Source organism: Mustelus asterias, chromosome 20 (assembly GCF_964213995.1).
Source record: "Mustelus asterias chromosome 20, sMusAst1.hap1.1, whole genome shotgun sequence".
Taxonomy (NCBI): Eukaryota; Metazoa; Chordata; class Chondrichthyes; order Carcharhiniformes; family Triakidae; genus Mustelus; species Mustelus asterias.
This window is the reverse complement of record NC_135820.1, coordinates 51,586,369-51,599,881: the sequence shown is the minus strand read 5'-3', so window position 1 is coordinate 51,599,881 and position 13,513 is coordinate 51,586,369. Positions and strand designations below refer to the sequence as shown.

General features: G+C 39.9%; 1 protein-coding gene across 1 annotated transcript in view; it reads left to right on the top strand.

Moving 5' to 3' along the window:
• prex1 (phosphatidylinositol-3,4,5-trisphosphate-dependent Rac exchange factor 1) overlaps positions 1–13,513 on the top strand; it is a 204,203-nt gene that overhangs the window by 168,183 nt on the left and 22,507 nt on the right. The window contains exons 27-32 of the mRNA XM_078236543.1: positions 1,540–1,628; positions 2,316–2,398; positions 4,768–4,858; positions 6,335–6,463; positions 9,132–9,173; positions 12,445–12,662. Of these exons, the coding sequence (XP_078092669.1) occupies positions 1,540–1,628; positions 2,316–2,398; positions 4,768–4,858; positions 6,335–6,463; positions 9,132–9,173; positions 12,445–12,662 (652 nt within the window). The remainder of the gene's footprint in view (positions 1–1,539; positions 1,629–2,315; positions 2,399–4,767; positions 4,859–6,334; positions 6,464–9,131; positions 9,174–12,444; positions 12,663–13,513) is intronic.

The window sequence follows — 13,513 nt, the reverse complement described above, 5'->3', positions numbered from 1 at the left end:
CTTTTTAAAAACTTGCTAGTTTGCCAAAATTTTATTCAACTTTTGTGAACCTAATTCAAACAAGTTTGTTTTGTTTTATTTATTCATAGAATGTGAATGCTAGGCCGGGACTTATTGCCTATCCTTAGTTGCTTCTGAGAAGGTGATGGTGAGCCACTTTCTTGAACCACCATATTCTGTGTGATGTAGGTACAGCCACAGTGCTTTTAGGGAGGGAGTTTTGAGATTTTGACCCAGTGATAGTGAGGGAACGATGCGAAGACTTCCAAGTCAGGATGGTTTGTGGCTCGGAGGGGAGCTTGCATGGGAACACCACCACTTGCATCTGTTGCTCTTCTCTTTCTGGGTGGTAGAGGTCATGGGTTTGGAAGGTGCTATAGAAGGAGGCTTGGTGATTTTGCTGAAGTGCATCTTGTATACAGTACACTGGGAGGGAGTGAATGTTTAAGGTGCTGAATCTGGTACTGATCAGGTAGACTGTTTTGTCTTGAATGGTGTCATGTTTCTTGAGTGTAGTTGGAACTGCAATCATCCAGGCAAGGGGGGAGAATTCCAGCACACTCCTGACTTGTGCCTTGCATTATGGTTCAGGTTAGAAACTCCAAAGTATTTTATGAAGCCCGCCCAGACCATATGTTTTACATCTTGAATTTGGCTAGGATGAGCATGATATGTTTCACTTCAGGTATGATTCAACAACCCTCCAGGGAGATTTTTATCAAACAAGGTTTATTTAAGAATATAGTCAACACGCATAGAAAGAAAATTAACAATACCTCATCAATTACAAACAAAGAGAAAACAACCGCAAAATGTATTAATGCTTAATTGAATATTTAAGGTGTTGCAACAAATCAAAACCCGTCATAGACAAAACCCTTTTCACAGGCTTAATACAGCATAGATTAACTCTCACTTGACTGGAATTGATTCCATTCGAATGCTGCACTTTCCTTCCGGAAGGCAAAACATTGGCTTGAGATAACCAGCTGAATTTCTAAATAGAACAGGGAGACAGAGAGAGACTTCAGCTTTTTTCTTGCTTGATGCCTCTGCTTAAAATAAAAGCTGCAGCTTCAGAACTCTCAAACTGTCACCTGACCTAACCACAGTTTTTTCTCCTCCCCCCCCCCCCCCCAACAATGACATTGCCTAAAGTCATGAGCATGAATTAAAACAGATTCCTTAACAATACAGCATCATAAACGACCTCAAAGTAAAAACAAACACACAACCTCCATCTGATACACTTAAGGAATAATAAAAGGATGTTTTGCAGACAATCCGGCTCCACAAGCTAAAGCTGTGAGCTACAGAGAGCATGTAAGGAAACTAACATCACACGTGTAGATGTTGGACAGACTTTGTGGAATCAGGAGATGAGTTACTCCAGAATCTCCAGCCCCTCAGTTGGTAATATTTGATGGGGACTGATCTCGAGTTGAATTCCAGACCCATGTGATAGGAAGGATAGCATCAGAAATGTATTCAGGGATTTTCATGCTGAAAATTTCACTTGTATTTGGTGATGTCTTGCAGCGAGTGCAATAGTAACCGAGACTCGGTACTGTCCTATACCAGTGACCGCAGCAGGAGCTCCTATCTGGGCAGTGATGAAATGGGATCAGGTGAGACTTTGCTCCAAATATAACAATATGAAAGTATTTAACTATTTTCAGGATTTTAGTAATATTCCTCTCCTCAAAATATAGCCCATTATTTTTTGTTGTTTTTACCACAATTGAGAGAGGATGTGAGATCATCAAGATGTATGTGGTATCTGGAAGAAGAAATCTGCCATGTCTCTTCATTCACGTTTGTCATAATCAATTATCACAGTGTCATTTACTCGTAGTCTACCACCATCTGATGGTGCAAATGTCTTTGTTCAAATTTAAACTTCATAGCGTTTGAGAACAGAGATGCAGAGTTTCACTAATAGTGTTCACTCTTGAGTTGATGCGTTTTCCATATGTTCTTCCACATGGATTTTCACGTTAGTTCATATTTCCTTCTTCACCATTAAAATATCTGTAAAGTTTATTCTGTCACTATCTAATGCTAATTGGAAAGGTGCACTATGGAAGTGAATGTTGATATTCGTCTGCTCTGAATTATGCAGTTATACCCGACGCTGCGGGAAACATTTGTTCATGAAACTTCAGTAATGTGTGCATATTTCCTATCATAGTCCTCCACACAAGATTTGTATGTGATTTGACAATTAATAAGTTGAAGAGATATTGAAACTTATTTCAAACGCTTGTATAATTTAAAAAAATAAATGGAAGTATGTTTCTGCTCTTCGAAAACAGGTGACGAACTGCCATGTGACATGAGAATTCCTCTTGACAAACAGGACAAATTGCATGGCTGCCTTGAGCATCTTTTTAATCAGGTACACACTTTATACCATCATTTACATAAGGGTTGCATCTAAAAGATCTTAACCCCACACACTTGAGATGTTGCCCTGAGGTACCGTGCTTATTTAAATATATTTTTCTGTCAAACTCGCTTTTGTTGACAACTCTAAAAGCAAACTACTCTAGATGCAAGCAATCCAGTATAAACAGGAGGCAAAAGCTACCAATGAAATTGCTCAAGAGGCTTGTAATTATAAAGATGTCAAGGCTTAAAAATGGATTAAAATTTAGAAACCTACCTATGTAGTCATGTTTCCTCAATTCAAAATGCATCCAGCAGTATTGTCGATGAGCCTCCTCTGATATAGCTTGAGTCTCGAATTCTTGTGAATCCTCAGATTTATTTTAAACCTCCATTAACAGGACTCCACAAGGTAGTCATTTATAGACCCACATATGCATTTGCTTTCATTATTGAAGGCAAGACTCTCCATTCATAGTGTGGTAAACCTCTCTTCTATGCTGGCGTTAAAATAAAAATTTACTGGGGACAAAACATCTTGGGAGTTGTGAAAATTATTGCAATTCTTTTGGGTAAAAAAGCCCACATAAACTCTTGTGGTAACTTTAAAAGAAAAAATATATTGCTGAAAGAAGACACATTTTGCCAAAGCTTTACATCTTGCACTCTTCAGGCCAATTCACAATATCAGTGTAAGGGAAAGCAAATTTGTACTATATGAGAAGAGAGTGCTGATTGGTTGGCAAGCAACACTGGTACAGGCGTCAGCATAGAGAATGCACAAGTTGATGGTGACTGACAGTTAACTACCAAGCATTGTTCGAACTCGGCTTGACTCTGATTGGCTAAGTCATTGCCAATGAGCTGCTGATAGTACTCTCATGCTTCTTCTTTCAGCAATACTCAAGAAAAAATATATACCTGTGCCATGCTGTGTTAATTCAAATGTTATTACAATTATGCAGCTCTTGCTTAAAGCTCTGCAACTACAAAACTGAAAATAGAAATCCTTTTTGTTAAGAGCTTCCATCTCACTGAGGAGGCTTCAGGCCAGTCCACATCCAACAACCTGCTTTGAAAACTCAGCACACACTTTGACAGCTGTGACAAATCGCTCCACAGCAACTGAGACAATCATAGAATCATAGAAGAATCATAGAAACCCTACAGTGCAGAAGGAGGCCATTCGGCCCATCGAGTCTGCACCGACCACAATCCCACCCAGGCCCTACCCCCACATATTTACCCACTAATCCCTCTAACCTACGCATCCCAGGACTCTAAGGGGCAATTTTTAACCTGGCCAATCAACCTAACCCGCACATCTTTGGACTGTGGGAGGAAACCGGAGCACCCGGAGGAAACCCACGCAGACACGAGGAGAATGTGCAAACTCCACACAGACAGTGACCCGAGCCGGGAATCGAACCTGGGACCCTGGAGCTGTGAAGCAGTAGTGCTAACCACTGTGCTACCGTGCCGCATTCTGTTACAATCAACAGTTTTCTAAATAAAGCGACTCTTTTTATAATTTGCCCTATTTCTCATTGTTAACGGATCCTTTAAAAAATTCCAGCATTCGGATTAACCTCTTCACTTAAAAACGAACCCATTCTTCCTTGGGCCATAACCTATCTGTATACCAAGTTTCATTGCTGTTGGTTTTTGAGGCACGTTTTGTGTTACCAAACAAGTAAACTGACAGACAGAAATAACTGGACAATTTGTTGTGCCTATAGTTGCCATTTCTGGTGAATTTAAAAATCAGGCAGTAAAAGCAAATAGAAAAGAATTTTGATGAAAATGGCTGGCAATAGAAAGATTTTGTAGTATATTGTAAATACTTACACCAATTGAATTTATTTCTGTTGAAATTATCAGTGCTTAATGCATGAAAATCATTAGTATTCCTTAAGTTTAGAGAGAGAAATGGTCTGGGTTTAAGCAAATATATTTAAGTAGATCATTTTGATATTGTTTGAGATCTGCAGAAAGAAAGATGCTAATTTATTTAAGCATAATTTAGTTTCACCCTCTCCAGCTTTAAGTATTTTTTGGCTTTCACAGTCAGAAATCAACCATAAAGAGCTTTTGATTATATTGCAATCAGATGTATTCCGTGAAAGCAGCAAATTTCCTTATTTACCAGTAACTAAGCAGAATGCTAATCAAGAGCATGTCTCTTGGAACCTCTTTTGAAATTCTATTAGCAGCTCATTCATCCACTTAAACTGGCACCCTTTTCCAACAACAGAAACCTCTCTCCCATCACGAGCACCGCAATTAGTAATCTTTTAGCATTTGCAGCACTTGTGAAGTAAAGCGTAGAAAGCAAGTATCGGAAATTGAAACATTGTCATGGTCACTGAATTATTACAGGTGGATTCCATTGATGCGCTCCTTAAGGGGTCAGTTATGACCAAAGCTTTCGAAGAGACAGATGGCATTAGTACGGAATACAACACTCAAGGTAATCTAGGTTTTTGTGGTAATAAAACTCATTTACTAATTGTGCCCACCTTTTTAAATGGTGTGACATTAACAACCATTCTCCTTAAATTGCTGTAGGCAGCCATCATTCACTTGTGCGTTGGTGTACAAATGCTTAATGGGTTGGGTTGCACAAAGTGAAAGCTCAAAGTGAAAGCTAACTAGCCATCATCTAAATGCTAATAAACTAATCAACTCCATTAGCAGGCTGATCCCTATAAATAGTTCAGTTTTACATCTATTTATAGCACAGTTATATACAAATGACTCCCATGTAATTTAAGATTAATGATTTGAGCTTTCCTGTAAATATGGAAGGTCACAATCTGGGGAAGAAATTCGCTTAGCAACAGGTAACCATTCTAAAATATGGAGGGAAATCTTACCCGGAATTTTATAACCCTTGAGAGTAAATCCTGCACAAGTTCTGATTAATACCATAACAGAATTATCCTGCCAGATGGCTTCAAAATATCTAACTTATTTCAATACTAATTTTCTCAACAGGACAAAACAGTTAGCATTTAGTTTAAGTCAAGTCACAGCTGGTTCTTGCCATCTGTGTCTTATGGTGAGAATTCTGACTGCAGAATTTAGTATTCATGCAGTCACGTGTCCTGCTTAAGCACAGAGCAGTGTTGATGTAGATGGTTGTATTTTGTATTTGATTTGCCTTTTCTCTGGGGTTAAAATTTTAATTTTAAAAAGTTTTTAAAAAAAGTTTATTTATTAGTCACAAGTACGGCTTACATTGCAATGAAGTTGTTGTGAAATTCCCCTAGTTGCCACACTCCGGTGCCTGTTTGGGTCAATACACCTAACCAGCCCATCTTTCAGACTGTGGGAGGAAACCTGGAGCACCCATAGGAAACCCACGCAGACACGGGGAGAATGTGCACACTCCACACAGACAGTGACCCAAGCCAGGAATCGAACCTGGGTCCCTGACGCTGTGAGGCAGCAGTGCTACCAACTCTGCCACCGTGCCACCCATAAGTGTTTTACATTCTGGTAAATGATAGTTCAATAAGTCTTAAGAAATGTTAATTCTTTCATTCTCATTGATAGCTACTCGCACAAAGATATAATTTCAAATTTGTGCTTAATGTCTCACTAAAACAGCTCAAACCATTTATTTTTGTATTTACCTGCCCCATTTCTTGGCTTAGTGTTTACCATACTTCCTCTCTCCGTAAAGAGCCCTTAGGTTAAGTTGTTGATTCAGAGTTGCTGTGTTGAGTATAACCTCCATATTTCTCTAGTATCCCTTTTATTGAAGAATCGTATGTGGAGAATAATGGCAGAGAACACCAAATTTTGCCATCATGTGCAATATGGTAGTGCACCATTAGACCATGTTTTGCTCACCTATTACGTACAGTATCTCCATTCATAAATGGTTACAAAAGACAGTGATGAGATTTGTGATCACCTAACTCTCAGAATCTCTCTTTAGAATTTCGACAGAAAGTTGACCGCAACATAAAATGTCGAAGTATAATCCAGACCAATGTGCAGGAAGACCCCTGGAACTTGCCTTGTTCAATCAATGCCTTGGTAGACAATGTACAGGAATATGTAGAAGGTTAGTAATGTACTTTCTAAGAATCTTTGAGATTATTTCTCCCTTGAGTCATCTTTCATCATGTTATACAATAGTTTAAAATTAATGGATAGCAGTTAAGTAAATATTCTTCCGCACGTTCACTTTTTATGATCACTGGATCATAGTACACAAGGATGTTCATTCATTTTGCATTCAGTACACAAGGGTCTGTTTGGGCAAGAGTCAGAGCCAGGTTGAAATAGGCTGTGGTGGAAATGCAAGCCTCCTCAAATCATTACTGCCTGCAACCCTGGGATGTTTTATGCTTTAAATGATTTAACAGATGGAATGCAATCTGCAGGCCTCCTTTGGATTTAATCATAATTCTAAATGTAGTTCATTGAGTTCTTGCCAACTTGGAGCTCTGCTGGTAGAGAAGACATTCAAAGACTGACTAAAAGTGGAATCATTTAGGCAGCGACATGTGTATGCTGTATATTTTGCTGCGCACTTGCATTCTTGTGATTCAATGTATAATTGATACAGAAAAGACTTATATTCTGGAGTTAGTTCTGAGAGAAACAAAAAACTATTTCAGTGAGATTGCGAGGATTCACAACGCTCTGCTCTGTTATATCGACAGTAACCATCGCTGGTCAGCTGCACTTTCACTTTAATTGAACTATGAATCTCTGCTTCTTTCCCTCATAGTCAACCCCACTGAAACAAATATATTATTTGAGATGTTCACAACTAGAACTTTATGGCACTTGAAAATTTAAGTGTCAGTAAGTCGCACTTTGGAAAGTAAAAAATACAATTCATGTCTGAGAATGTTTTCAAATTTTTCAATCATTTTTTTCACACTGCATCAGCAAACATGCTGGTGTCTTAATTACAGATATGTTCTGCAGGTTTACAATCTGTCTTTGGATTTCTGCATTCATTAACCTGGACATGAGTTTTGCATAATACAGAATTGGTATTGCTTTTCATTACTCAGTAGTTAAAGTAATTAATTAAATTCAATTAATTACTTTATTAATTAATAAAATATTAATCTACAGGGAATCTGTGTGTTGAAAACTGCCTCACAGTGCCAGGGACCCGGTTTTGATTCCGGCCTCGGGTCACCATCTGTGTGGAGTTTGCACTTTCTCCCCGTGTCTGTGTGGGTTTTCTCCCACAGTCCAAAGATGTGCAAGTTAGATCGATTGGCTGTGCAAAATTGTCCCTTAGTGTCAGGAGGACTAGCAAGGTAAATATCTGGAGTTACGGGGATATGGTCTGGGTAGGATTGTTGTCGGTGCAGGCTCGATGGGCAAAATGTCATCCTCCTGTAGGATTTCTATGAAGACAAATGTGTTCCTGAGCTTTTCACGGAGCCAAAGACCATGTGTAGGATATTTTGGCCCTTCTCGCTGGCGGAATCTTCTGGTCCCACCAAAGTTAATCCTCAGCATCGGGTTCCCCAGCTTTGGGATGTACGAGCCATACAAAGCGTAATAAACTTTGGTGGGACTGGAACATCCCACTGGCGGCCAATGGTGAGCCACCTCCACTGCTGGAAAACACATTGCGGGGAGACCGGAAAATCTTGGTCAATGTTTTACAACTTTGTGGAAATGTATATGTGAATTTAAAAAGTAGTATTTTGAGCAGTAATGAATGGTGGTTCACAGCACAGGCGAAATGTCAACATCTTTAATTTCCAGTGGTTTGTACCATAGGATATTGTATTGACGAATATTCATTTTTATGATGATACTGCCAATGTTTCTGTAATTTTTTTCTTGAAATGTTTGGTCCTGCACTGCAGTTCAGAGAAGATCCTCTCAACATGGCTGCAAGTACTTCAGTGTACTTGTAAACTCTGCTCCAATATGTTAAATGATTGACTTGTCATTCAACTTGGTTTCCTGAGCTTTGTTGCTGATTAATACTGAGCACAACAGTGAGTTTCAGTGGAACCTAAACATGGTCTAGACATTTCTTTTGGCTCATAACATCAAATGACACAAAGTGGCACCTCTGATTTCAACACTTTGGAAGTTTTTGCCCATTTTCGGAGAGACCTTTCGAATATCATGCAGCTTGCCTCAATTAAATAATAAACTCTTAAGGACCAATGGGAGTGTAAATCAACCAACACATTCTAGTGAAACTCCTCATTTCATGTCATCAGGAATTTTATATGCAGCCCGAGAGAGAAGCAGTACCAAAGTGCCAGTTTGTGACTCATCTCTTGGCTCCTGAACTAATCCCACACTTAGCATTCCCTCTTTCCCTTAGGTATGTCTCTGTATTTACTCCCCAGTGCTCATCTGTCCCTATTCCCCTCTCTCCTCCACAACCCCTTTTTCTGCTCCCTCTCTAATGTCTGATACCTTTCCCTCCCTTTCTCCCATTTGCTTGATCTTTCACCTCCTCTCGCTCTTCTTCACTAACTCTTGCTCCTCCTCACTCTTTCCTCCCAAAGGCTTCTTCTCTTTTCTCATTTTCTGCTCTATCATGGTCCAGATCTCTCCAGTGCCCTCAAAACCAGCTTGACCTGCATCCTGCACAATCTGCAACTTCATGGCAGATTGAGTAATATTGTAGTGTCTTGTGTTATGCTAATCCTTAACGTAAGCATTCATGTAAAATCTAAATTCTTAAAGATGTGTAAATACTGGCATTTCAGTAATCTCTCTAATTCCTTCCTCAGATGGGAAGAACCAATTGCTTTTAGCTCTACTTCATTGCACAGGTAAGACATGTTTTGGTCATCATAATTAAACCAAGTCAAACTGCTGTTTGCGGTGGAGGGGGGAGTTGTGTATTATTTTATAATTCTTTGTAGCATGACCCAATGGGATCCAAAAGTTACAGCTGCAAGTAATGTTTGTATTAACAAAAAACAAACTTGCAGCTGGGATATTGGTGCTATTTTTTAATGTTGAAAGCCATGGAACTTAAAGGCCAAAGTTAAGACCGAATTTGCATCGAAAAGAATGGTATGATAATTTGACTGTGGCCAAAATACAATCAGTTTTATATTTTCAGTTTTTAGTTATCTATAGCAAACAAAAGTAGAAATGCTTAACTCCAATGTGCAGCACTATTCCTTGGAGGAACATTCTGAAGTAAATTATTTCTCAATTTAAAAATAAAATGATTCGTTGTGATTCTCTGGTGATGTTACATCATCCATGTGGAACAACAGGTCAACGTTCCCATCTGGCTGGCGTGATAACAAATTTTAATACTCTAAAATTTTCAATGGACTTGGGATATTAGAACATGAAATAGAATGCCCTTTGCATGTTCCCTTTTTAACTTTCTTTACATGACATCAAAATATAGTTATTAAACAAAACTTTTCTACAAGTATGTCATCTTATGGTTCATAGAATCCCTATAGTGCAGAAGGGAGGCCATTTGGCCCATCGAGTCTGCTTTGACTCTCTGAAGAATATCTTATTCCTCCCACCCTAACCCTCTGCATTTGCCATGGCCAATCCAACTAACTTGCAAATCTTGCACATTCTCCTCATGTCTGCATGGGTTTCCTCCGGTTTCCTCCCATAGTCCAAAGATGTGCGGGTTAGGTGGGGTTACAGGAATAGGGACTGGGTGGGATTGTGGTCGGTGCAGACTCGAATGGCCTCCTTCTGCATTGTAGGGATCCGATCAATGTGCAAACTCCACACAGCCTGTCACCCAAGGCTGGAATTGAACCCAGGTCCCTGATGTGGTGAGGCAGCAGTGCTAACCACTGTGCCACTGTAGTTAACGTACTTCCAGCTTTCAGTCATACCAGGTTTATCACCTTCTGAAGTGACAGGTCCATTGTGCAAATGTGCATGAGATGGAACCTCATCCCTTGTGTGGTGGGGAGCAAATTAAAGATTACTGAATGTTTCTGATGGAATTGTCACCTATGCCTTTAGATTTATTTATTGAGACAGGTTTATGGTGATTTAAAAAATCCAGCAGTGTTATGGGTCAGAATTTGCAGGGTGAAAGATTGGTGAAGTATGTCAACGTTTTTTGAATCTCACCTAAGCTTCAGGATTTTAGCACATTGTTCTGCCACAGGCTACGTGGACTGCCTACCCCTCACCTGAGGCAGCAGTTAATAAAACTTGCCCAGAATGTTCCTCTTTTCCACTTTCATATTGCTGTTAGAATACCCATCTATGTTTGCGCCTTGCCTAGTGAGGTGAAACTGGATTTTTAATGATCCAGTGATGAATAATTGTTCAACATTTTGAAATGTTATTAAATGTCTCCATTACGATTCATTCACTTGTTTCAATAATTCCATTTAAGTTGACTCATATTTCAGCCTCTACCTTGGCCTCATATATACGTCCCAAACTTCAGTTTGCTTCAGTAAAATCTTTAGAAAGTGATTTGATTGTTTCCTTTCCTGGTTGGCTGTTTGCGATTTCTTTAATGTGGCTATCGACTTTTGACTGATGACATCGCTGCAACTCAAATATTGGGAATCCCCATTAAACAAATTCATTGTTTGTCAAAGGAATTCAGGTTCTCACATTCCAGATTCCCACCACCCTCTGCCAAAATTCTCAAATCCCCTCTGCATTTCCTGCCACTTACCCTAAAACTAGTAAGGGTTTTACTTACTAGGCAAAGAGGGGGGAGACATGATTGAGGTGTATAAAATTATGAGGGATATGGACAGGGTGGATAGGAAGCAGCTGTTCCCCATGGTTGAGGGGTCAATCATGAGGGGGCATAGTTTTAGTGTAAGGGGCAGAGAAATGCAGAGGGGATTTGAGAATTTGGTTTTTCACTCAGAGGGTGGTGGGAATCTGGAATTCACTGCCTGGGAAGGTAGTGGAGTCCGGAAACCTTACAACCTTTAAAAGATATTTGGATGAGCATTTGAAATATTCAAGGATATGAGATAAGTACAGGAAAATGGGATTAGCGCAGATTTAGTGGTAATTATTGTTGGTGCAGACTCAATGGGCCGAAGGGTCTTTTCTGAATTGTGTGACTCTATTAAGTACCCTTGCTTCACTGCGGCCCCCCAAATCTGGGCCATTGGCATTTTATTTTCTCCATAAAGCTGTTTAAATGCACTATGCTCCTTACATCATTTTGGCTATTGGTGACTAGATTTATTTTTGTGCCACAGATGTCCTTCCCAGCCGTTTATTTGCATGGCCAAGAGTCCGCTTTGGTTTAACTCATTTGTTTAAACGATGCAAAGCTTGGTTTGTAAGGATGGAGCTCGTAGATTTTTTTTTGAGGTTAGATTGTACTTCTTAAGAGGAGGATAGAGAATTTAAAATATGAAGAGAATGTGTTTTCCATGATTCAGTAGGAGCAGTGATTCACTTTTTTTATTTTCATAATCTACTTTCAAAAATTCTTGTGGCATCAATGGTTTACCTTTTGTCAACTTTCCAAGCTGTGCTGTGAATAAAATATCCTTCAGCCATTCATTCATCTGATTCAAATTTGCTGCATTTCCTTAAAATATCTACACAGGCAACTTGTGAATTCTTGGGGATTAGCCACATAAAAGACCAGTGTCCCTTGATGCATTAGGAAGCAGCACCCAAGCCAATATTATTAATAAAATGCTCTTCGAAATGTATTTGTTAGTTAATATGTATTTCATTGTTGGTTTTTGGTGGAACGAGAGTGTCTGCTGTAGCTTGACACTAGAGTGTGTATCCCATTTGAGAGCATCTAAGCTGCAGAGGTGCTTTAGTTAAAACAAAAAAGTTTCTCCTCCCCATCCCTGCACTCACCCCCCCCCCCCCCCCCCACCCGCTCTCACCGCCAGCCACCACACACATCCACTTGAATTTTCTCTCTCGCGTTCTCCTTTCCCAGGTTCTCCCTTCCCACAGACATCATTAGCTGAGGTATAATTGCACCCCAAGCCATTTTAGGTTCTTCTCCGTCAAAGGAAAATCACCAAAGATGTTAGCTATTCACTGTACCGTTAATTTTGGTTTCTTCTTCTGATTCCTCTTTTTTTCCACTTCCCGCTACAGACCTGGAGTTACAATTGCGTCGAGATGTCCTCTTTTGTCAAAGCCTTGTAGCGGCCATTTGTACCTTTTCGGAGCAGCTATTGGCTGCTTTGAACCACCGCTACAACAACAATGGAGAATATGAAGAGGAGAGCAAAGAGGCCAGCAAGAAGTGGCTTGAACAGATAGCTGTTACCGGCGTCCTTCTCAACTTTCAGTCGCTGCTTTCTGCAAATGTGGTAAGTGAACACGCAAAGGTTTACAAATCATCTACTCAGTCGCACAGAGAGAATTCTCTATGGGATTCAGTGATTTTTCCCAAATTTATTAACAAGTGAGAGAATCAAGATAATTCATGATTTTGAAGTTACAAGCGAGTTATAAAAGCTTATAAATTGCATAGTCGTTCATTGATTGCATTATTCGAGTATTTTTGCATTAGGGAAGTCAGCTGTGTCGGCAAATTGAAGTTTTCACATTTCAAGTCAGAAATCTGAATTTCTCAACTCCTTCGTCATTAGATATTTAGTGACACACATTCCTGCATTCACTAGTTTTACTGGAAATGGTGTGTTTAATTCCTTTGGACTACTTTTTACTTTGTAAAATGAGAGAAACCAGAAACCCTGTGCATATTTTCTGCACTTTTGTTTTGGCCTTGGTGCCTCAGTCTGGAATGTGCACATGGCAACTGACTTCTTCTGGAAAATAGATTGGATCTTCCTCTTTGGACGTGTGAACCCAATGACTGCTCTTTAATGATGTCTGTACCTCCTCCTAGCCCTGTTCTGGCGTGCAGAATCTCAAAACCCTTGCGAGGTCTGTTCACTTGGAAAAGATTTGAAGTTACTTGCCTTGATAGAGGCAAAATTGAAGTGTGCTGGCAGTTCAAATGAAAAGGCCAGAACAATAGCGGCATGGTGGCACAGTGGTTAGCACTGCTGCCTCACAGCGCCAGGGACCCGGCTTCAATTCCACCCGCGGGTGACTGTCTGAGTGGAGCCTGCACGTTCTCCCCGTGTCTGCGTGGGTTTCCTCCGGGTGCGTCAGTTTCCTCCCACACTCCACAGATGTGGTTGATTGGTCAAGC